General features: G+C 34.4%; 6 protein-coding genes across 10 annotated transcripts in view; 1 reads left to right on the top strand and 5 right to left on the bottom strand.

Annotated features, from left to right (window-relative positions):
- The window catches only part of LOC116344128 (calmodulin-A-like), a 65,374-nt gene that overhangs the window by 20,281 nt on the left and 21,698 nt on the right, over positions 1 to 23,395 (top strand). For 2 of the 5 annotated variants that reach the window (XM_031772541.1, XM_031772542.1), the window contains exon 1: positions 22,396 to 22,564. The exons of 2 other annotated variants lie outside the window; for them this stretch is intronic. The gene's annotated coding sequence lies outside the window, so the exon portion shown is untranslated. Of the gene's footprint in view, positions 1 to 22,129; positions 22,289 to 22,395; positions 22,565 to 23,395 lie in introns of those variants that run through there. One more of the 5 variants, XM_031772543.1, reaches the window with a different exon arrangement.
- Positions 31 to 6,436, bottom strand: LOC116344514. Its single transcript, XM_031773101.1, has 21 exons — positions 6,356 to 6,436; positions 5,689 to 6,227; positions 5,336 to 5,598; positions 5,115 to 5,253; positions 5,025 to 5,045; positions 4,557 to 4,635; positions 4,359 to 4,493; positions 3,964 to 4,278; positions 3,001 to 3,479; positions 2,069 to 2,217; positions 1,977 to 2,001; positions 1,651 to 1,916; positions 1,573 to 1,585; positions 1,372 to 1,494; positions 1,278 to 1,298; positions 1,152 to 1,220; positions 1,048 to 1,089; positions 691 to 743; positions 598 to 622; positions 512 to 535; positions 31 to 449 (listed from the first exon to the last, which is right to left on the bottom strand). The coding sequence occupies exons 2-21, from the start codon at positions 6,014 to 6,016 to the stop codon at positions 52 to 54; spliced, it is 2,967 nt and encodes a 988-aa protein (XP_031628961.1). The 5' UTR covers positions 6,017 to 6,227; positions 6,356 to 6,436; the 3' UTR covers positions 31 to 51.
- Positions 7,461 to 9,333, bottom strand: LOC116344122 (hepatic triacylglycerol lipase-like). The gene is made up of 8 exons (XM_031772535.1): positions 8,932 to 9,333; positions 8,844 to 8,868; positions 8,510 to 8,775; positions 8,416 to 8,428; positions 8,202 to 8,345; positions 8,065 to 8,142; positions 7,877 to 7,987; positions 7,461 to 7,810 (listed from the first exon to the last, which is right to left on the bottom strand). Exons 1-8 carry the CDS (start codon positions 9,295 to 9,297, stop codon positions 7,485 to 7,487), a joined length of 1,329 nt encoding a protein of 442 aa, XP_031628395.1. The 5' UTR covers positions 9,298 to 9,333; the 3' UTR covers positions 7,461 to 7,484.
- LOC116344125 (vitellogenin-2-like) lies at positions 10,392 to 12,588 on the bottom strand. Its single transcript, XM_031772538.1, has 9 exons — positions 12,293 to 12,588; positions 12,200 to 12,224; positions 11,873 to 12,138; positions 11,794 to 11,806; positions 11,604 to 11,726; positions 11,508 to 11,528; positions 11,355 to 11,432; positions 11,168 to 11,278; positions 10,392 to 10,723 (listed from the first exon to the last, which is right to left on the bottom strand). The coding sequence occupies exons 1-9, from the start codon at positions 12,491 to 12,493 to the stop codon at positions 10,392 to 10,394; spliced, it is 1,170 nt and encodes a 389-aa protein (XP_031628398.1). The 5' UTR covers positions 12,494 to 12,588.
- LOC116344123 (hepatic triacylglycerol lipase-like) lies at positions 13,196 to 15,645 on the bottom strand. The gene is made up of 11 exons (XM_031772536.1): positions 15,231 to 15,645; positions 15,134 to 15,158; positions 14,795 to 15,057; positions 14,691 to 14,703; positions 14,504 to 14,626; positions 14,379 to 14,399; positions 14,240 to 14,317; positions 14,120 to 14,164; positions 13,980 to 14,045; positions 13,456 to 13,651; positions 13,196 to 13,390 (listed from the first exon to the last, which is right to left on the bottom strand). Exons 1-11 carry the CDS (start codon positions 15,585 to 15,587, stop codon positions 13,252 to 13,254), a joined length of 1,326 nt encoding a protein of 441 aa, XP_031628396.1. The 5' UTR covers positions 15,588 to 15,645; the 3' UTR covers positions 13,196 to 13,251.
- Positions 16,660 to 18,328, bottom strand: LOC116343640 (vitellogenin-1-like). The gene is made up of 7 exons (XM_031771837.1): positions 18,097 to 18,328; positions 18,006 to 18,030; positions 17,646 to 17,917; positions 17,541 to 17,553; positions 17,317 to 17,460; positions 17,037 to 17,225; positions 16,660 to 16,967 (listed from the first exon to the last, which is right to left on the bottom strand). Exons 1-7 carry the CDS (start codon positions 18,295 to 18,297, stop codon positions 16,660 to 16,662), a joined length of 1,152 nt encoding a protein of 383 aa, XP_031627697.1. The 5' UTR covers positions 18,298 to 18,328.

Consider the following 23,395-nt stretch of genomic DNA (forward strand, 5'->3'; position numbering starts at 1 on the left):
AGTTCTCATTTTTTTATTTTTTCTCACAAATATAGAAATAAATACATAAATCTAAACATTTGTATCTTCACTATCTTCAAAGTTTAACCAACTCTCATCTTCATCGTCGTTATATTCTAAAGCCTCATCGTTATAATCCAAAACATATTCATCATAACTGAGCGGAGATCCATCACAAGTTGGTCTGACATCTTTTTTCGCGTTTTTTCCGTATGGGCTTTTGTCGTTGGTTTTCAAAAAGTAGTTTCCTTTCAAATTGCTCGGGGTCAAATAGCCCATTGGATACTCCTTCCCTTTGCAAAGATTAGACTCCAGTGCAGACAACGAATTGCATTTCACACCCATGAAATTGTATTCGTTTCCGGGAATAACTGACTCAGCATAATAATCACTCGCCCGTGAGTGTGCACAAGTGATTGAAAAGCAGCCAGGTGGCAAAGGAACTACGCCTAAAATGAGAGATTTTTTTTAGCTCGATCAAATCATGTGTATACGTGACACTGTACGTTACCATTTGGAAACCAGTCAACGTCACCTGTGAAGTAAATTGGCGTGGAAATTTTAATGAAATATTCGAAATGGAATGAGTCTCTTTACCTAATGGATCTTTTCTACCGAATACCTTCATGCCGAATTATAAAACGAAAAATTTATATAAATTCAATTTTTAGTGTGGCTAATATTATTTACCCCTGGATTTGAGTGTATAGCCATAACGAATTCCGCGTCGCCTCGAGATAACCCTAGAAAGTTTTGAGCAATGTTGTGTTTGGATGTTACTATCATCTACACAGAAAGAAAATATCAGCCGACGCTATACGCAAAACCGACTGGTACGTGCGCTCATACGTTTTTACATCTTTTACATCTATTACCATACGATTTTTCGACTGTGCGAAGATACGCACAAAGAGTAACGAATCAGTCGAAAAATCGTATTGTCACTAGATGTAAAAGATGTAAAAACGTATGAGCGCACGTACCAGTCGGTTTTGCGTATAGCGTCGGCTGATATTTTCTTTCTGTGTATCATAGTTAAATACTGACCAGTTAAAGTTTGGCCCGAATTGAAACAAGGATTCGCTGGGTCTAATGATACATACAAAAACACTTATTATAAATCAAAATCGAGCTTTTTATTCTGGTAATACCTAATCCAATGATCTTCGGCAATATTTGATTAGTTTTGAAGTTTAAATTTCGTCCAGCCGAACCACAAACTGAAAATGAATTTATCTCAAATATTCGTTTTTATTTGATTTTTAAAATTGTCTTACTGTGAGCGCCCAATGAGTGACCTACAACACAGTATGAAAATATACACATATGATTAACTTTAGAACCGTATTAAATTGTTTGTGTTGTGCTTGCCGATTAATGTGATGTTTTGAATGGGATACCATTCTACTAGATTGATCAACGAATCAGCAACAATATCTCCTAATTTTTCCGTATTAAATGCAGACCATGTGTACAGTGTATCAACAAAATCGGCTTTAAAATTTAAAATAAAAGTTGTAACTTCGAAACATTGATATCAAGGAAAACTACGAAAACATGTACGAAACTAACCTGTGTCAACAGTCTAATAATAAAAATTACAAAATGAAGAAAAACAACAAAATAAAATTAACAAAAATATGATAATACCACAAAATTAACATTTCCTCGGCATCGATAGGCTTCATATACTACGTCAGCTGCGGTTTTTTCAGTGACATTTACATGCGACTTCCATCCTGTAATCATCAAAACCAAGGGCAATTCCGGATTGAATTCCTCGAGCGACCACAATTGATTTGGCTCACTTAACGGCACCGAAATATTTTTATCTTTGGTCCTGAGGACATAGCTAATATTTGCAATGTCAGGCATAACGCGAGGTGTCAGATCACCCGATGACATTGCTATTGAGCCTAAAGAGAAAATATGCCGATTGAATCAAGAAAATGTTCCCTTTCCAAGGTTTTACTCACACATATGGCTGATGAATTCCAAAACCTGGTGAAAATCGATTCAGTTTTGAGTAAATTTTGTGTTGAAAAAATTGAAAATGTATTTAAATTACTTGCTCAAGCGGATAGCCAGCTATGATGTTTTTAATACTTTCGAAGAAGTCCTTTGGTTTTGGGACAATATGTGAAACTCTTTTAAAAATACCTTTACCAATATCTTGAAATGCTTTCGTAAGATCGTTTGGATTCTGCGCTCCATTTGCTTCATGAAATTTAAACAACAACAAAACCAGTAAAATGTTCTTCATTTTCGTCTATTTGACACTTTTTTTACTCTTATTTCAAAAAGACGAATTCTTTTTTAGTGGACTGTCTATCGTAGAATTGACTGAATTTGAAAGTTTTCAATGACGCTTGACGCACATAAATTCCCAATTTTAAACATACAAAAACGTGCATTTGTAATCAATAATATTTATTTTAAAGAAAATTTATTGCTTGCACGATAGTGCAATGAATAGAAAATAAAAACAACAATATATCATCTGTCATATATATCAAAAGGGGTAAATCACGCAAAAATTTTTCGGCTGATTCAAAATGAATCTCAAAAATCTACTTTTTTGAATGCTTCAATAATTTTATCAATTCAAATGATATTATGAAAGATGATTAGAATTTGTAACTAAAGACTATAAATCATTCATATGAAAATACAATATTGCAAATCGGTAAATGTTCGAAATGAATTAGTCTAGTGAACATAGAATACATTATCAAATTCAAATCATAGCATTTGATTCTTAAATCCAATTGATTGTCCGTGAATTTATTCGTACACATTCAAGTCTTAAAGTTAATGGTGTTTTTGCAATGTGACCGTTCAATGACCTGAAAATTATCATCCAGTATAAGATCATCCACAGGAATCAATTAACTACAAAAGCAAAAAAAAGTGATGTAAGTGTGTTCTCTCTTTTATTCTATCACTTTGTTGCATTTTTTTGTTTTTTATTGAACGAACACTCGAAATTTTCCGTTTAACTTGTGTCCATGAAACTTTCGTTATCACTTTGTATTCCACATGCCATATAGCCTGCTCGATTTGGCTGGTTCGTATCGGATGTATGCAGTTCCATTTTAACTTTTTGATTTGAGAAGACCAGCACCTCAAACGTAAATGGATCTCGTCCCATTGTGTATAGCCAGTCATTTTTATTGCACAGTGACGATGCACAACGTGTACATCTTAAAAATGTGCCCTGTTTGTCAGTAATCGATTCCAACGAATACGATACCTGACTTCGTTCATTTACTTTTACATGAATGGTGTAACCGTCTGGAAACGAAACAAACGGTGACGCAATATACTTCACATTTTGCGATGGAACGCACGCAATAACTTCATTACATAAATTGCAATGAAATGTAACGACGGGATTTGTGGTTGGTGAATTCGTCGTAACGGCAAGCAAATTTAATGTCATTGATGTGATCTTGAAATTTAATTTAAATATGCTATAACTGGAGAATTTTTAAAACCGATGCACACAATTTTATGTTTGCTTTTCTTTCTTACATCAAAACACATCAAAATAATAATAAGTATTAAATGCAACGCTACTAGATTAGAAATCGGAAATTCACATTGCTTCCTGAAGCAGAATTATTGTGTTTTTTTTTGTCGCTTTAGTTGGTAGTAAAAAGTATGCAATAAAAATGATATTTTTGTAGCATGCAAGAATGCATTCATTTGATAAACTATTCAACGAACAACCGTTGCTCCTTTCTATTGTTTGAAAGCTTTTTTATTTATTTTGGTTTATTCAAGGCTTCATTTGGTTTATTCAAGGTCTCTATCCTTGCTGGAAATAAAAAGTACGACGGAAAAACTTTCCAAATAAATTTTCAATGGAATTTTTTCTTTTATTTTATTACACGTCACAAGTTCAAGTTCACCGTTACAGTTTTAAATGCAGTGAAAAAAAAAGGTCAACTGAAAATCTACTCCTGCTTTAATCGGTTGAGTTCTTGAATTGTTTCAGCCAACTGTTGAACGTTTGCATACTTTTGAAATCCCCGACCGTATGGTGGTTTTTTGTTTGTTTCCAAATAGTAATTGCCGTATGCTGTTGTTGGCGTATCAATTCCCATTGGAATGCGTTTTATATTGCATTTTCCTTTTCGCAGTGCCGATAATGAATTACACTGTGTTGCGATAAAATTGTTCCCATTCTGTTTATACACTGATTCGGCGAAATAGTCGTATGCCCTGCTGTGTGCGCACATTATGGTCCAACACCCGGGCTGCAATGAATATTGCCTTCGGAGAGAAAATTCATTTTATATAATTATTTGTTTATGTTCGGTTATGGTTTTAATTGAATTGTTTGATAAATATACCCGTTTGGAAAAAAGTCGACGTCACCTCTGGACTCTTTAACTCCTAAAATGCCAGCATTCGTATGTATAATATCGACGAAGCGTGCATCACCTCGCTGCAGACCATTTAAACGTTCACCTTCATTGAAACATGGACTGAACCAACAAACAAATTACTCTCTGAAGCATTCATCAAATGAATAAATCATGTATACGAACCGAGCCGGGTCCAGGCCAGTTATTCGAGGAATTAATTTATTGGTGAGATTTGTAAACTGTCGACCAGCCACACCAACAACTAAAATTTATATCACAATTGTTTTGTAATATGAATTTTACATTTGTCGTGCATAATTTATTGCGAAAAAAATGAATACACATAGAGAATTATTGCAATGAAAACTAGATGGCTTGTCGTATAAAATTTGGAACTAGATGACAATACATATAAAATTGTATTTATTCATATAATTTCATACAATATATCGTTTTTGTGTATTCTCCTTTGTGTGGTTCTTCTTCGTTTGTCTTTTGAAGAAGATCCGCACAAAAGACAATACACAAAAACATTATTTTACATGAAGATTATATGGACAAATACAATTTTATATGTATTGTTATCTAGTTCCAAATTTTATACGACATGCCATCTAGTTTTCTTTGTAAAATTTCTCTGTGTATACTTACTATGAGCGCCCAATGAGTGTCCTGCATCGTTGGGAAATATTCAATATTGTTAAAAAATGATTTTTTTTGCTTAAAATTCAATTCTGTTACCGATTAAATGAATTCCTTCCAGATCAACGGCGTTATTAGTCATCTCGGCCACGGCTCCGCCAACAATTTTTCCAACACCCTCCGTATTGAATGCCGACCATGAATATAATGAGTCGATGAAATTTGATGTATCAAAAACCTTATAGAAAAAAATCGTCATCAAAAATGAATGTTCCTGCTTTTCATTGAATAAAATGTGACATTATTGGCAGTTTACTCACGATAAAATTGATTTTTCGTTGTTTGTATGCCCGAAATAATGTGTCAACTGCTTCATTGGTTGAATTAACGTTTGTATTCCATCCAGTCACGATAAGCGTTGTATTCCATTTCCGATTGAACTTTGGATTATCCCATAGTTTATGCGGCTCAAGCAGTGGAATGCGAAATGTATCTCCATGAGGCGTGAGAAATTGGAAATTCATCAAGTGAACACTTGGCGTAATGGATGGCTTGATAACATTCATGTGAATGGCTGTACTGCCTGCAATTATAAATCAATTGTTAAGTGGTTAAGTGTCAAACGTCGTTGTTACCATCATCATCGTCTCCAATCGTCTTTTGATACACTCACATACTGAATTCACTGCATACGCAATCGCTTCTTGTGGTAGACCAATTAAAGCTTGCTTCCCAACATTGAATATCGTTTCGGGTTTTGGTACCAAATCGAATACACGACCACCAGCCATTTTGAGCGTTCTCGGCAATGATTTCAAAAGCAATTTTCCTCTTTCAATCATTTTACTGATTAATCCACGTTCGGATGGCATTTCAATTGACTCCATTGTATCAAAACTGGCACGTTCCAGGGATAAAGCATCCTCCTCAAATGTTGCCACAACAGCTGCACTCATCACAATCACAACCATCGCCAAATAAATAACCGACTGAAACTTCATGTTTGTCAACCCCAACGTACGTGCTCGTTTCGAATATTGTCGGAGATTTTCAAAATGGGAGTTTTTCGATTGACGCGTATTGGTCTATACGCAAAATAATAATATGTTTTCTATTTTTACGATTCACTTTGGAACATAACACAACCGCGTCAATATAGTTTAGAGGAAATTTGCTGAATTTCGATCGATTTCTTGGACAAACATTCAAACACTGTCCATCGAAAAGACGTATATGTAAAAAAAGAAAAGAACTTTGCTTATATATTATTCTACATCTATTTCAGTCAAAATGGTGCAGCTTTTTTCATTTGCCTTGAAATACAAAAATCAAACCATTACCTACACAATATCAAAATATCCACTTTTGCCACAATCATTTGCTCTATTCATGGAACAAAAATAGCTCCAATCAATGCCGAGTTTCTCTACTGAAACATTCACATCAGATAACAGTTGCTTTTATAGCAAACTTCTTCATACTTGACATTTTATGCATCTATTTTCATTAATTATATCGAATAATTGAGTTACAATGACTTTTATGTCTCCGTACGCCACACAACGAAGAATGCCGACACGCATTTTGCATGCGTTAAATTACTTTCAAACAAGTTAACTGCATTAAGTTGATATCTAAACATGTCAGTTATTTATCACACGTGTTGTTCGTTACCTTTACACTTCAATTAATGGATTAATCTGTTTGAGATTGCTTAGATTCTTCAACAGTGAATGTTCTAGTAGAAAGTTCAGAATCAGCAACAAAAACACATAAATTGATTACAGCAAAAAAACGTTGTTTCATTCAGAACAGCTGTGCTTTTACGTCACAGTACATTCAATTGGAATGTTAAACTAACAACTGATTGAATCTTGTACATAAATAAATTACAAAAACGATAAAACCGATAAAATAATATTGTAAAAATGAATTGTGTTCAACAAATGAAAATCAAATTTAGTAAATTCAATATTGTAAGTTCTAGTGAACTTCGTAGATCTTTGAAAGTAAAACTTTGAATGTGAGAAATATGTTGCTACTCTAGCGAGAATCAACAGAACCAAATTTATCGCAAACACAAACCAAACTTTGTTCATATGAGAAGAGTGAATGGGTTTCGAGTGCATTGCATGTCATCATGATAACAATCAATCTATGTTGTTTTGGTTGAAAATGTAGATGCGCTTTACATTTTCTCATAATGAATTAGAAGCCACAGACAATGGGATAAATAAATCATGTACTTGGCCACAATTAAACATTAAATTTGATAAGGCGCAATGCAGATATACACAAAGTTTGATTCAATTGTAAAATTAAAGTACTTTTGATATTTCAAATAAAAAAGAAAATATTTCTATTAATTATTGAACCTTTTATTACGTTTAATTAATATAAAAGAGAACCACCATTTCAATATTTTACTTATTCACTCTGGTGCGCTCATCGGAAATGCATTCTCACATTCTAATCCATTAAATATCTGCGATACGAACAACGGTGCCATGCATTTTGTGTTGCATTCTTGCCAAAGGGCTTTTCAGCATTGGTTTGCAACAAAAAAATTCCCTCCAAATTATGCGGCGTAGCGTAGCCCATTGGGACCTCTCTACCTGTGCATAAGTTTTCACTTAACGATGAGAATGACCCACATTTAACTGCCATAAAATTGTGCTCGCTGCCGGGGTACACTGACTCAGCATAAAAATCGGCCGCTCTCTGATGTGCACATGAAATAGACAAACAGCCTGGTGGAAGTGGTTGAACTCCGTTTGGATAAAAATCTACATCGCCTAAAAACCACACAAAACATACAGTATATAAATTCATATTTGACAACTACAAAAATTTGAATTTACCATAAGGTTCTTTCTTGCCAAGGCCCCCGTTGTTTGAGTGTATAGCTAATACGAATTCAGCGTCAGATTTTTGAATGCCAGTCACATTTTCCCTTGAGTTGAAACACGGATCTGTAAAGACGTATTACGATTTAATTTTGAAAAACAGGGAAAAACTAATTATCGTAAAAAGTACGAATAAAACTTACTTGCCGCATCCAACGCAGTTATACGGGGAAGTCGTTTGCCCGTTTTGTAGTAGAAATTTCGTCCAGCCGAACCGGCAACTTTAAAATAACATCGTTTAAAATAGAATGAAAGTGCAATTTTTTATATTAAAACTTACTGTGTGCTCCAAGCGAGAGACCAATAAGATGAATTTTTTGCATGGGATAAATTTTCACCAAGTATGTCAATGATTCGGAAATAACATTTCCGATTTCTTCCGTGTTAAAGGCGGCCCATGTGTACAAGGTATCAATCAACCCAGCTGCAATGAAGACGGAAAAAAATGAACATTTTTCATTGAAACAGGTATTAATAGAAACAAATTTACTAACCTGTGTCAACGGTCTGTTGAACGAGAGAAAAACAAAAATAAAATTAAATGGCAAAGATCGCATGAGACGAAAACAGTTAAAAATGAAAATTTACCACAAAGTTAACGTTTCCACGGCAACGATAGGCCGCATAGACTACGTCTAATGCCGGACTCCCCCCGTCGTTGACGTTTGATGTCCATCCGGCTATGACCATGACAAGTGGAAATCTTGGATTGAATTCTTTTAACAACCATAATTGCTGTGGTTTATTCAATGGCACTGAGATATTTCGATCGCCGACTTTGAGAATGTAATTCATATCGGCAATATTTGGTGTTACAAGTGGTTTTGTACTTTCCGAAGACATTGCGGCTGAACCTATAAAACGTGCATAGAAAAAGTGGTGGTGACGGTTTTACACTTTCCATAAATGTAATGTAACTTACAGAATGAGTTGATGACCTGAAAAACCTATTTAAAAATTCATCATTAAACGTTGTCATAAAAACATACACGAAAAGCTGCCATAATTACCTTCTCAAATGGATAACCCATGATGATATTTTGGCTATATTGAAAAAAGGCTTCTGCTGATGGAATCACTTCTGGTATTTTTTCGATAACGCCTTTGATAATATTGACGGCTGATGCACCAATATTTAGCAGGATCGTCGGATCAGCTGGTATCTCCTTATCATTTTTCGTTGCATCATTTTTTACTGTTGAAATTACATCTGCGACCTCTTCGGTCACACTTTTAACAACACGTATTACTGATTTGCCAATATGTTTCAACATCGACGGTTCACTCGGTGTATAATATCCAGTTGATTTATAAAATGTAGATTCAGTTGGCGCATATAGTATGCAAACCAAGAAAACTAGCAAAAAATACTTCATTTTTTGTAATACTTTTCAAACTCACGTTGTTTCCTGATCACGGCTTAAATAACACTGTCGACGTTTCAAGAAAATGTAATAAACATAAATAGATTCAAAAAGTCTTTGAACAAAGACAAGAAACTAAGAAGAGAATTTGAAAAAATGAATAAAGTCAACAAAAAGTAAGAAAAAAGAAACAAAAAGTAAAAGTCCCGAAGAAATTCAAAGATATCTGTACAAATTGTAATGTTTTTACTTCTTTCTTTGCACAATAAAAATTAAAAACAATTTTTGTTCTTTTTTTGTGATAAGAAGATGTCAACTGTGTATTTCACTACCTGAGCAAAAATGCAAAACATCAATGACCTTTGACCCTGAACCATTCACACAAACCAATGCTGTGTTTTAAGCAAAGCGTCGAAGAATAGTTTGTTAAGACATCCATATAGCAAGGGATAATAAAATCTACTTCAATGTTATCTGTATTCTGTTTCTGGTGATGGTGTATTTACTTCGAACTGAATGCAAACATAAAAAAATGAAAATTCCCCATGTTGTACAAATAATCTGAGTATAATAAAAGTTGTGTTTTACGCGTTGTTCAATCGGTCATTTATCATTGATTAACCGATCAAACGTCACCTTAAACGTTTTGACATTAAATCAATATACCCGATAAAATCGAATTATTACAACTTTATTAATAGTTTTTATACTTCGATGTTGTGAAAATACAATATATAGTGCTGTTGATGAATGAGCGCTCTATCGAAAATTAACGGAACCAAGCTTATCACAAGCACAAACCAGCAAGTTCGTTTGTTGGAGAGAGGGAATCGGTTTTCTTCTTTTCAAGTTGCTTGAATCAAGTATAATTTACGATTATACGATTGTAATTAATGTATGTCTGATTAAATATAGATGCATTTCACTCTCTAAAGGTCTCAAGTTCATGATTCGTTCTCGTTTTTTTTCAACGTTTCATAATCAATGTTATTTTTACTTGAATTCATGGAATAACCTACATTTGTTCAATAAAAATAAAGAAAAAAAACTTTTGATACATAACATTGTATATTTGAATACAACAAATCAGTACAAAAACACTGCCATTATAATGCATCAATTTTATTCAGTGAATTATTACAAATGGGTTGAAAATTTCGTGTTGCATTCAATCCATATGGACTTTCGGCGTTCGTTTTCAAAAAGAAGTTTCCTTTCAAGTAGCTTGGTGTGGCGTAGCCCATTGGAAAACTTTCTCCCGGACAACTGTTTGTGGTTAATGCAAATAATGAACTACATTTCACTCCCATAAAATTGTACTCGTTTCCTGGATACGTGGATTCAGCAAAATAGTCCACTGCGCGCTGATGAGCGCACGTAATAGAAAAGCAACCCGGTGGCAGTGGTTGAACTCCGTTCGGAAACCAGTCAACATCGCCTGGCGTTAAATAATATTGAGTAAAAGTTTTGCCAATTCTCAAGTGTATATATACGGTTTTTATTTAATGATATTTTTGTTAATGACTGTTCAAAGTTAAAGCATGCATGAAAGAGTGTGTACATATATGTGCATAACGTACACGAAACACAATTGTTATTTGTAATTTGGAAACGGACCAAGCATTTCATATGCAGATTAGTTTCAATTGGCTAATATAGTGTGTGCATGTATGTGCAATTACATGCTTTAAACATGGAAAAGGATGCTTGACATCTCGAGTATTATAATAATAATCGAATTATCTGCATCCGTTTGGTATGTTCAATTACTGCACTAATGTAATGGCATGCGAATAAGTTTTATAAATAGTAAACAGACATTAGATAATTGCTAATCTCAGCTGTGGCCAACACCATACTGCAAAATATATAACACATTTACCTAAAGGATCACGCTTGCCCAAACCGCCGCTATTCGAATGGACTACCAAAACAAATTCAGCGTCACCACGGGATAGTCCAGTTAGAGTTTCGCCCGGATTAAAGCAAGGGTCTGGCTCAAAGTATGGAATAAATTTCATAGCAATTTGTATGCCATAATAAATTTGTGAAAATGTATGTTTACTTACTGGCAGGATCTAAGGCTGTAATTTTGGGCAGCAATTTACCAGTTTTGTAAAACAAATTTCGGCCGGCTGAACCACAAACTTAATCGTTTGAAAATAATAATACTTACAAATTATTTATTCCATTCAACAAAATTAAATATAGATTTGGCTTACTGTGACTCCCAAGGGAATGACCTATACACAGTGTAAAAATGTACATATCATTTCTATATGTAGATAAACTATGTGTGTAGTGTTTGTGTTGCTTACCGATTAAGTGAATATTTTGAATAGGGTAGTTTTTTATCAATATTTCCAATGAAATTGCAATTAAATTGCCGATTTCCTCGGTGTTAAAAGCCGACCATGTGTACAATGTATCGACAAAAGCAGCTGCAGAGAGAGAAGTTTTTTTTTAAAATCATAAAACAGCTTTTAAGTATAATATAAAAAGTCTAACCTGGATCAATAGTCTAATTATTGTAAAAAAAGAAAAGATCGATAAAATTCATGTGGGAAATAAAAATCAAATCGAATACCACAAAATTAACATTTCCTCTGCACCGATAGGCCTCGTAAATTTTATCGACTGTGGGATTTGCACTGTCATTAAAATTCGTTGTCCAGCCGCTGATCATCAGGATGAGCGGTAGTTTCGGATTAAATTCTGGCAACGTCCATAGCTGTTTGGGTTCTTTCAGTGGCACTGCAATGCTTAAATTTTCAATTTTTAGCACAAAATTCATATGATCTATATTTGGTGTGATGAGCGGCTGTATAGTTTTTGTTGAAAGAGCTGCAGCACCTTTATATCAGAAGAATTATTGAAAAATTTCAATGGTTGTCATGACTCTTTTAGAACTTACAAAATGTATTGATTGCCGAAAAAGCCTGCAATGAAAAGTTATTCACAATTTACAGTGGGAACTGAATAATATATTTTATCAAGTTGAAATTACATATTCAAATGGATAGCCGGCGATTAAATTTTTGCCAGTTTCGAATAATTCTTTTGGTGATGGGATTGCATCCGGTATTTTTTGCACAACACCGCTCACAATATCCACGCTCGATTTACCAATGTGCCCCCAATCAAACGCACAATCAGTGCCTGACGAATAAAGTGCAACAACGAATAGAGTTGCCAAGAAATATTTCATTTTGATTAACAAAATTATACTTTGAAAGTTGTGTGTTGTTCGGTTATCAAACAGTTCTGAACGCTCTGTTCGACCACCAAGCACATTTTAAATGAAAGCCTCGGCTATTTGTTCTACCGTGCATATGCACAATTGCACATATTCATTTATTTACTGATAATAAGAACATTATATACGGTAAATTGAATAGGTTATCGACACATTTTTTCAAATTTTTCTTGCAATGCATTCGGTGAAAAAACAAAGAACAAAAGATAAATTATTCATTTCCAATAATTTATGAATAGAATTTCTCAGGAAGTGAGATTAATCAAAGTTTTTGTTTCATGTGGCGATTTACATGGCAATTTGCATTACAATCTTCGCTTCAAACAAAGCAATCCATTGTACATAATAAGCAGTTTTTCTTATCTATGCAATGATAAAAACTGTAAATTCTACCACGGCGCGAGTGACGAAACCACTTTAGTGTAGTAAAAAGTCTATATATACACGAAAATCCCATCCTAGAAGGTCTTTCGCCACTATTGATGTATTGTTGGAAATCCCTTGGACTATTCATCATGAAAAAATATTGAAATTCGAAAATAGGTCCACTTGTCTTCAAAATATGGCACCTTTTTGAATAAATTGATTTCACAATTCAATTTTTTGTTCCATGTTTATTAAAAAATGCTATATTTAATCAATTAAAAAACAGCATTTAATTCCATAATTTTAAAATTCAATTTATTGCTTTTTCGATGAGAGAATTATTTTCAGTCCAGAAATGCAATTGAAAATGATCGATTAAAACATTTGGGACGTGCATCTTTGGTTGCGTTCATGCCATAGGGGCTTACTTCGTTGGTTTTTAAGAAATAATTTCCCTTTAAATTTTGTGGAGTTGCGTAGCCCCTAAAAAGATACGAACATTTTATGATTACATCACATTCTCTTTGCATCACATTCTTCTCACTCACATTGGGACCGGATTTCCTGGACAGAAATTTGAAATTAGCGACGATAACGATCCACATTTAACTGCCATAAAATTATTCTCGTTCCCGGGGTATACCGACTCAGCATAATACTCCGGAGCACGCTGGTGGGCGCAGGACATTGAATAACAACCTGGTGGAAGTGGTTGTACTCCGTTTGGATAAAAATCTGCATCGCCTAAAATTCACACAAAACATACAATATTGTTTACTCCAATGTGGTATTTAAATTCGATTTAAGTGAAGTCGAAGCTAATGGATTTTATATGTTCATTTGACCACAGAAATTCATCTGGAAGTATGTTTGGTATGGAGAAAGTATATATAATCTCTTGAATGCAAGTAAATTTGCACACGAACTGAATAGGAAAAACGTCAAGTTTGTTTGTCGCTCTTAAAGCAAACAACAGTGAGTGCATCCACTTTCGAAATTGTAGACAATTTGTGAATTGCATTCTATAGTTTCTTCATATGCAAAAAGTGTCCTGCTGCTAAATGTAATTTACCATATGGATCTTTCTTTCCTAATCCACCGTTGTTCGAATGTATAGCCACTACGAATTCGGCGTCGCCTTAGAAAAATATATAAATAAAGTTAATAAAGAAAAAGTAATTATAAAGAATATAATTATAATTAAAAAATTACCTCTCTGAATGCCAGTCAAATTTTCCCCAGAGTTGAAACATGGGTCTGGAAAATGTTTTAATTTAATTATAAATATTATTCGGAGTAAAAAAGTCGAAAAAAAGCGAAACAAAACATTACTTGCTGCATCTAGTGCGGTGATTCTAGGTATTAGTTTGCCCGTTTTGTAATAGAAATTTCGACCAGCCGAACCCGCAACTAAAAAAAATGCATTTTATATATCTCTATTCCAAATAAAATAATAAATAACATCGCTTACTATGTGCTCCGAGACTGTGGCCTACACAAAACAAAACAATAGTGAAAAAGAGAGAAAAACGTTCTTTAGTATAAAAAACACAATAATTGTTTGTAATCACTTGCGAAACTAGTATTTGAGCTTACCAATTAGGTGAATTTTCTGGACAGGATAGGTTCGCACCAAGTATTCTAACGATTCTGAAATAACTTTTCCAATCTCCTCCGTGTTAAATGCAGACCATGTGTACAACGTATCAACAAATCCAGCTATAATGGGTGGAATGAATTATTCGTTATGAAAAAGTAATTAATAGAAAAAAACTTTACTTACCTGTGTCAACGGCCTACCGGGCATATTCGAGAGGCAATAAAAAAACAATTTAAAATGGAAAAAGTTTGATGCGAAAAAAAAGTTGGAGAAAAGTCAAAACTTGCCACAAAGTTAACATTCCCACGGCAACGATAAGCTGAATAGATTGCGTCTAACGCTGAGTTACTCTCGTTTACATTCGTTGTCCAACCCGTAATTAATAGGACGAGTGGGAACCGAATATTAAATTCTTTCTTCAACCATAATTGTTGTGGTTTATTCAAAGGCACCGTGATATTTCGATCGCCAACTTTGAGCACGTAATACATGTTTGTAATATTTGGCGTTGACCGGGGTTTTACACTTTCTGTAGACAATGCAGCCGAACCTATATGCATTCGAAAAAAAACATTGTTCTCACAAAATCCAATTTATGCTTTCAATGAAGACCAATTGAAACTTACAAAATGAGTTGATGGTGCTATAAACCTGCATAGGAATTGATAATTACTATGAGAAATGTCCAGAAAAATAAACGTGTACAAAAACTGTCATAATTACCACTTCAAATGGATATCCAATGATAATATTTTTGCCATACTGGAATAAGTCTTCTGCTGATGGAATCACATCTGGTATTTTTTGTGCAACACCTTTAATAACATTCACGGCTGATGCGCCAATATTTTGCAATGTCGACATGGCATCTCTTTTATCATCATTTGTCATAGAATCATTCGCTGCAATATCTTTAACTGATGGAATTACCTCCGAAATGTTCGCTGTCACACTCTTAACAGCGCCAATGGCCGATTTGCCAAGATTTTTCAAGATCGGAACACTCCCACTTAATGAGCCAAAAGATTCAGTTGGCGCATACAGTTTGCAAACCAACAAAACTAACAAAAAATACTTCATTTTTCGAAAGAAAAAACTTTTTAACAATCGCACGTTGTTTCCCGATCACTAACTCAAAAAGCACTGTCGATGTTTCAAAAAATGCAATAAACTTTTATACATGTTAGTTCATAAATAGATGCAAGCAGTCTTTGAACAAAGAAGAAGAGAAACAATCAATGAAATCAACGAAGTTCAAAAGAAACGGAAAGTATAAGCCCCGAAGAAATTCAAAAATACAAATATCTGTGTACGTGCACGAAGATTTGCTTTTGTTTACTTCTTGTTTTCGTATGTGAAACATGTTCCGTAAAGTGCAGGTATAAAAATAAATGGCATACAGTACTTTGCCGTGATGATAAAGTCAGCTGTTTTAGTTTATTAGAAATAACAACACAAGTTAAATGTGCATAACTTGAGCTCAATTGCAGAATATTTCTACCTTTTGACCCTGAACCACACATACTCTCTCGCACCCGCATGCATACCATTGGTTTGGGCAAAATAGTCGATGAATTTGTGTAAACACCCATGTAGCACAAAGGATAATAAAGTGTGTTTCAATGATATCTGTTGTAAAGTTGCCCGTTTTCGAAATGGTCATGGTGAATTTACTTCAAACGCGTTGAAACTATTTTGTTGCATAATTGCTGTTTGTAGAATGCAGAGATTGTAATGTAGATTTGAGTGGTGTTAACCAATAAAGTTCTTCTCGCTTTTATTGTACTCATTTACAATGAAAATTAATGCGTCAATGTTATAGCTTTGGCAGAAATTCTATCCATTGTGAGAATTGCCTTTGGAACCAAATGTTTCCACTTCAAGTCGCCAGCACAACAATTGAATAGATAAATTTTCAATAGTCCACTCTTGCATTTCCAAGCCAACATATTTTCTATGAAATATTGGTCATAGCTGTTTTCTAGTCTTTCATTTTATTGTTTCGTGCAAAGTTCGGTGACAAATGCGGAAAGAACAGATGCGATACACATCGAGTAAAATTAAGCGACATGATTTAATAAAAAAGATACTTTTATTTAAAATAAAGTGCTCACTTACTTATAGCATACATTACTCCCTCCTAAAAATGAATTCATTCGTTGCAAACTGGTGTAAAGTCTTTTGTCGCATTCAGTCCGTATGGGCTATTTTCGTTTGTGCTCAAAAAGAAAACTCCTTCAATGTTTTGCGGTGTTGCAAAACCCATTGCATACTCACGTTTTGAGCAATAGTGCGTATTCATTGTTAACAAAGAGCCACATTCGACGGCAAGAAAATTTTTCTCATTGCCGGGATAAACAGTCTCGGCATAATACTCTGGTGCCCGTAAATGTGCACACACCATAGTAAAACAACCGGCTGGATGCGGATGTAAGCCCGTTGGATAAAAATCGGCATCGCCTGAAAGCAACAATCGATGATTCAACTATTAATCTCCAGAAATAGTTTCGAATCGTGTTCGTTATTTACCTATGTTCTCCCTCTTGCCAAGCCCTCCGGGGTTTGTGTGGATCACATCGACATGAGAAGCATCATACCGAGTCAAACCGGTTAGATCTTTTTCCGTATTAAAGCATGGATTAGCCGGGTCCAACGCCGTAATCCGTGGCAACGATTTGCCCACATTTCTTCTCAAATGTCGACCTACTGAACCTGCAACTGTTAAATTCATTCGAACTCTATTATATCAAAACTATGCTCCGCTTTATTAAGTAACATTATTTTAAAAAGTAATAAATACTGAACTTACTATGCGAACCCAACGAGTGACCGATAATATGGATATTTTCAATGGGATAACTTTTCACAAAGTATTTCAACGATTCAGCTATAATTTTTCCGATCTCTTCCGTATTGACTGCACTCCATGTGTACAAGGTATCAATAAAACGCCCTTCAAACAAAATTAAAGTGTGAACAAAACTGCACTTTTACACTGATTCATTCAGGGAAAAAAATAAATGAATAACTAACCTGTATCAATACTCTTTTCAAATCGCAAAGTGCATGATTAAAAAAGTTGAAAGTTAAAGTTCCAATATATATTTAAAAAAAAAGTTCACTTCAAACTGTTATTACCACAAAATTAAAATTTCCTCTACACCGATACGCTGCATAAACAATGTCTAATGCTAAATTTGACGGTTTGTTTGCATTCGTTGTCCAACCCGTGATCATTATAGTGAGTGGTAGCTCCGCATTAAATTCTTTCAAATTGTATAATTTGTGCGGTTCATTCAAAGGCACAAAAATATTTTGGTCTTTTAATTTAAGAACGTAATTCATTTCGGCCATATTTGGTTTGTAGAAAAGCATTGGTTGCGCTCTTCGTTTTGATAGTTCGTCGGTGCCTGGTCATATTAAATGCACATCAGTATGATGTAAAATGAAATTTATCCGTAGAATTATCTCAATTATTTTTTCAAGCTCAAAACTTACAAAATTCATGAATTGCCGAGTAAACCTAATTAAAAATATTTGTTTTTGTTTTTAAAAAATCAACATTGACTCAGTGCATTAGAGTGTTTACCATTTCGAATGGATAGCGACCGAAAAGATTTTTTCCCATCTGAAATATGTCGTCGGCGGTCGGAAGCAATCCCGGCTGCTTTTGCTCATCCAATGTTGCTCGACGAACCATATTCACTAGTAAAGGTGGAAAAATTTCACCTACACATACATTTGGAAAATTTAATTTGGAAACCACTAGAAAGAACACAAAACATTTCATTTTTATGTGACAATTTGATGGAAAAATTCGAATAACATGTATATTCTGATGAGCTGATTAAAAAATACTGTCGCCGAATGAAAAATACCGAAAAAATGATTGTCATGATATTTTGCAAATGTAGCATTGAATGCTAGATCAGAATAATTCGGTTCCATTTTGATGAGCATGCGAATTTGATGATCAAAGCATGATAATGATTACGGTATCATTGAAGATTAAAATCATTTCTCTAAATTCATTGCTTTTGTTGTTTTTGTTTCTTTGTGTGTATTTTTGTCAAAAGCAATGCCGTTGTCATTACTGTTGGAGAGTGATTTGCTATTGACAAATGTCAGAAGTGATAGATAAATGTGATTTATATGCTTGTTACAGTTTTTTTTTTGTTTTAGTTTAGAGTAATTAATGATGTCCATGGCTTTGACAGTTTAATGTAGAATTTAAAAAAGTTAAATTAGATTTGAATGGCAAACAGATAAAATTCTCATTTTAAGAAGGCCACATATTCTAATTATTTACTAGGGAAAATCTGTTGTAGAAAAAGCAGTTCTATCCAAGCAACAATTTCGTCGATTGTTCTGTTCCAAATTCTAATTCATTTGATGAGCTACATAAATATTCAGTGTGATTACCAATTATCCTAAATAAATTCAGTTAAGAAACTATCAATTTTGTCGTATACAAATAGAGCGATGTCGTCAAAAGTAGATTCAAAGATAAGATCGAATTGGTAATCAAGAAAATTGATGGAGCGCATTTGACGTATTCATGTCATCGTATTGAATGAAATGAATGGAATAAAATTTGCCATAGCCATCAGTTCAGTGGGTTCATTAAAGTTTCAACAGCATTGCATTGATGAAAAGTTTATTGACGTCTCTTTTGTTGATTGTTTATCAGATAAAATGCGCCCATCAATTGAATTTATTATTCATGTCGTCCATTCATAAAGTTTTCGAATTAATTTAATTGACACCTGTCATACAATTTCAATTTCGTTTTTTTATTACATATACAAAACCGTTTTATTATGATCAAGAGTGAAATGTATGGGCAACAAACACCGAATAAAAAAATTCTGTTAATGTGAAAGTTCAACTCGAGTTCAAACTGTTGAAATAAAATCACTGCTGGTTGAAAGGAAAAATATAAGCAAAGACACACCGTTCGCAAAAAAAAATGTGTAAAAAAGGCACTCTAGTGGACGTATCTGAAGTTAGTAAATTCATCAAAAACGCAAACCACACGAAAGCTACTGAACCATTGTGTTATTTGCTTAACGTGGAAAAAAGTGGTTTGGCTCTATGTACGCGACAGTAACAGTAACATTTAAGTGCATGAATAAATAATATGACCGAGTAATTAAAACTTTACATCGATTTGAATGAAGCCGTTGGAAAAAGACTAGAAAAAACTGCAAACAGTTGATTTTTTCTACATTCAGTTAAATTCGAGTTTCGATCCGTTTTTTCCACTGCTTCATTAATCTTTCATTTCACTTGTGGAATGGTAAACAAAGTTGCTGCTATCTCGATTATGGCATTGTTTGTTGAAGTAACCCGAATTTTGAAAATGAAAAAAGGGCCATCGAATGCTGTGAAAATGTGCACGGGCTGTTTTAATAAAACCGATTCGATTTCTCTCTCTTTCTCTGTTCCCTATGGAGGCCAGCGGGAAAATGCAGTTGAACATTCGACTGCAGTCATTTATTAAGTCAATAGTCGTCGAACGATGCTAATGAAAATGAGGTTCTGGTTTTCGTCGTGTCTATGAAAAATGGCGCAATTTTCACCATGATGATGATGATGATGCACACGTGTGTTTGCACGAATAATTAAACGTTTTATACCCACGTCGATGTGGTACCAAGAGCTGTTGTAGTTGTTATGAATGCAGTCGTTTAATTGAATTTTCGGCATATTCGAAGGGAGGGGAAAGCGAGTACTCCGTTGTAATGATGTGTCAGTGTGAAATGCTTTATCATTTTGCTGAATGCTTTTTAATGGAATCGAATTTTCTGATAGAAATCCGATTTTAATCTGGCATCAACGAGCACATAATCTTCTCAAGAAGACTAAAGATCATGCTACAGCGTTGATTTCAATGTGCAATTAATTCACTGCTCGCAGCAGTACCGCTAGCACCATCGGCTTTCCATTTTTCTTTTTTGTTGTATCTCTATCTCTCCGCCTCTATTCACTCTCTCTCACGCTGTCAGTCGAATGAATGGAAAAATAAATCTTCGTCTTAAATTGAAACAATGGATTCAAAAACCTTGAATTACATAAATAGTCTTGCGTCGACATTTGTCAACAAATATCCCTTTTCATAAAAAATAATAATAATAATATCTCTATATCTCGTGCACGCCGAGTGAAAGAACGAATAAAATCTGTATCTAAAGTGAATTGAAAATGAAGAATTACGGATCTATGTGTGCGCTTTCCTCTTTCGTCGTTTGCAAATAGACGCGTTTGCATTCATGTGCCGATCAAATGTCGTTTTGAAAATGAAATGATGCGAGCGAAAATGAAAAATAGTCGCAAACAAAATAAATGAATTCAGAAATGAATATGCAGATTAACGGCGCTAGATTGGCACATGTGAGCGAGTGGGATTTGACATCAATCATATGCTGTTATCAAGTGCATGAAATCTTATCTTAAAATACGTAATGTATATAATATAAGTGTTGCAGCAAACTTTCACTCGAGCCAAGAATAAACAAAAGCAATGCAAACAGATTCGGTTGAGAAATGTAGAACGATGACAGGGAAATCAGTGAAAATCGACAACAACAACAACAAGAACGACAAAAATAATGTGTTAAAGTGAACCGAAGAGAGTAGACACGTTCGAGTCGTCATGCGCATTTCAAAAATAGTTTACCGTGTTATCTGGTTTCTCCGCTTTTAACTCAATTCGTTCGAAGAGCAGAAGACGAAACATACATACCCCAAAATGATGAAGTTCGAAGATGAAGGTATTAACATTTTTCGAATTGAGCATGGTAATGGGCTTTTGGTATAATTTGAAGAAATAGTTCATATGTGCATTTTTTGTTGTTGTCTAATCGGAAATGTTGATCAAGACAGGTTTCAAAATCGATTGCTCACGCCATAAAAAGTCATTTTTTATTCTTCAATCGAAGCACACACATCGAATAACAACAACAACAATTCAGAATTGGCGCGGATTAGAAAGCGACAGAAATTGCAAATTCACTTAGCGAATAGTTAAGAGAAAGAGTATCAACGCGAATTTAATAGCCACAAATAGTAAAAGATGATGTTGGGGTTGGCGGAAAGCACAACTACACATACATGTATGCCAGATTGTGGATGAAACGACAAACATTTCTCCATGTTTATATCAAAAACGCCACAATTTATAGCATGGCCTGTTGTGAAACAGAGCCAACTAGATGAACGTGCTAGACAGAGAGCTTGCCAATGGCAAAATGTTTGTTTGGGTATTATCGCTCTTTCTTTCTCTCTCCCTCTCTGTCTCTCTCGCACGCGCTCTCACTCTTTGCACGAATCTGATCTATTTGAACGATGAAAACACATGCTTCTCTTAATTGTATGCCAACGATAACATTGCAGGCTAGAGCGAGATAGAAATATAAACAAATCCAAAGGAAAATCCTCTTGAAACCAAGTTCGAAATTCAAAGTTGAAAACGAATAAGGGATTTGGCTATAACGCACCGTCTTCAGTTGACCGGTGAACGTTGAATCGTTTACAGTTCTTCCCAAACTTCAGCAGAGATTTTCTGCCATATGATATTTCATTATTTTCCGTTCGTATACCGCGTGTATCGTAATCAAATAGAAGCGAAATAAGAAGAAGAAGTGAAAGTAGCAGGAAAAAAACGCGTCCATTGGTCGTGTGCCTTTTTCCTTATAAGCATTTTCCATTGTCAAATTCGATTCAGTCGAAGTCGTGTTGTCCTTGCATTCTGTACACACGGCGGCATTCAGCCAAAATTGGTGAATAAACTAACGAAGCGTAACGCAATACTTTTCTGATATATATATACATGAAGAAAAAAAGTTGATTGCAATTTAAATACGATTTCGCGAGTTAGACCATTTTTTTGTGAATGAAATTATAGCATTCGTTCCAACAACAATAAAAGAAATAGATATTCAATTTATAGACATATTTTTTGGGATTGGTTTTAAGTGAATTGTCGCGAATTGTCGTTTCGGTGTGGTTTTTTTGTTAAATGTGTGTGCATTTGGATTTGATGCTCTTGCAACCATGTAATGTAGTTTTTTTTGGTTTCGTTTTCTTCGTAAAATTTTTCTCGTTCGACCCGTTTCGCGAATATCAACAATATATGCTGAAATGTGTGATACTGCTGTTGCTGCTGTGATGCGTTCATCCATCCAAAAATTGTTAGCTGAACAATTGTACACCGATTTATGTAACTATTTCGTATACCAAATAATTTGAATGGAATTTTATTTCTCGCGCACTCCCTCTCGGTCGCATCGATTCATTCAGTGCTGCTGCTGCTGCAATTGCTCGCTGATCATATGTGTGTATTATTGAGGAATTCGAATGAATTTTTTTTTTCCAGAAGCTATGCGATTGGTAAATTGTGCGCTAAGCTCATTCTTGCACAAAAATGCGCTGAAATAATTTTTTTTTTTTAAATAAAATTCTTAGTCAAGTTGAATTATGTAATAAATTTTTGAAAGAAAATTTTCATACGCTGATAATTTATGGCATCGCATTCGAATATAAAAACTCAATTAAAAAATTGATTTAAAAATTTTGAGCGCGTTGACTGACACACGGTGCCAGAGCGCGAGCGTCTATGGAATTGATATTTGCAACTAATTGCTTTATCTTGTGATTTATTTTTGTATTTTATTTTATTTTCAAGTTGGAAAAAGTGGAACAGCCAACAGGAAAATAGACGAAGTGAAATGAGGGAGGCAAAATACTAGAGCCAATGGAATTTTCGATAACTTTGCTCTATCTCTCTCGCTCTCTCTTTCCGTCCAATGAATGGGAAAATTGAAAAAGTATTGACACAACTTTCTTAATAATAAATGAATGAGTTTCGACATTTTTTTTATTCGACT

This window comes from Contarinia nasturtii, unplaced genomic scaffold (assembly GCF_009176525.2).
Source record: "Contarinia nasturtii isolate CC-2019 unplaced genomic scaffold, AAFC_CNas_1.1 Cnas_scaffold_1037, whole genome shotgun sequence".
In the NCBI taxonomy this organism is placed as follows: Eukaryota; Metazoa; Arthropoda; class Insecta; order Diptera; family Cecidomyiidae; genus Contarinia; species Contarinia nasturtii.

Excerpts from the sequence above, each read along its gene's own strand:
- LOC116344514 (XM_031773101.1), bottom strand. The coding sequence starts at position 6,016 with ATGAAGTTTCAGTCGGTTATTTATTTGGCGATGGTTGTGATTGTGATG. Across the intron at positions 5,046-5,114 it reads GGAAGGAATTCATTTAATCG|GACACTCATTGGGCGCTCAT; the intron begins GTAACAGAATTG and ends CCAACGATGCAG. Across the intron at positions 1,221-1,277 it reads TCACTCATTGGGCGCTCACA|TTTGTGGTTCGGCTGGACGA; the intron begins GTAAGACAATTT and ends ATTCATTTTCAG.
- LOC116344122 (XM_031772535.1), bottom strand. The coding sequence starts at position 9,297 with ATGAAGTATTTTTTGCTAGTTTTCTTGGTTTGCATACTATATGCGCCA. Across the intron at positions 8,869-8,931 it reads TGGGTTATCCATTTGAGAAG|GTTTTTCAGGTCATCAACTC; the intron begins GTAATTATGGCA and ends ATTTTTAAATAG. Across the intron at positions 7,988-8,064 it reads AACTGCGTTGGATGCGGCAA|ATCCGTGTTTCAACTCAAGG; the intron begins GTAAGTTTTATT and ends ACGTCTTTACAG.
- LOC116344125 (XM_031772538.1), bottom strand. The coding sequence starts at position 12,493 with ATGAAATATTTCTTGGCAACTCTATTCGTTGTTGCACTTTATTCGTCA. Across the intron at positions 12,139-12,199 it reads TTCGGCAATCAATACATTTT|GTGCTGCAGCTCTTTCAACA; the intron begins GTAAGTTCTAAA and ends TCTGATATAAAG. Across the intron at positions 11,433-11,507 it reads TCATTCCCTTGGGAGTCACA|TTTGTGGTTCAGCCGGCCGA; the intron begins GTAAGCCAAATC and ends CAAACGATTAAG.
- LOC116344123 (XM_031772536.1), bottom strand. The coding sequence starts at position 15,587 with ATGAAGTATTTTTTGTTAGTTTTGTTGGTTTGCAAACTGTATGCGCCA. Across the intron at positions 15,058-15,133 it reads TAGCACCATCAACTCATTTT|GTTCGGCTGCATTGTCTACA; the intron begins GTAAGTTTCAAT and ends GAATGCATATAG. Across the intron at positions 14,400-14,503 it reads CCAGAAAATTCACCTAATTG|GCCACAGTCTCGGAGCACAT; the intron begins GTAAGCTCAAAT and ends TGTTTTGTGTAG.
- LOC116343640 (XM_031771837.1), bottom strand. The coding sequence starts at position 18,297 with ATGAAATGTTTTGTGTTCTTTCTAGTGGTTTCCAAATTAAATTTTCCA. Across the intron at positions 18,031-18,096 it reads GTCGCTATCCATTCGAAATG|GTTTACTCGGCAATTCATGA; the intron begins GTAAACACTCTA and ends ATTTTTAATTAG. Across the intron at positions 16,968-17,036 it reads TGGCAAGAGGGAGAACATAG|GCGATGCCGATTTTTATCCA; the intron begins GTAAATAACGAA and ends TGTTGCTTTCAG.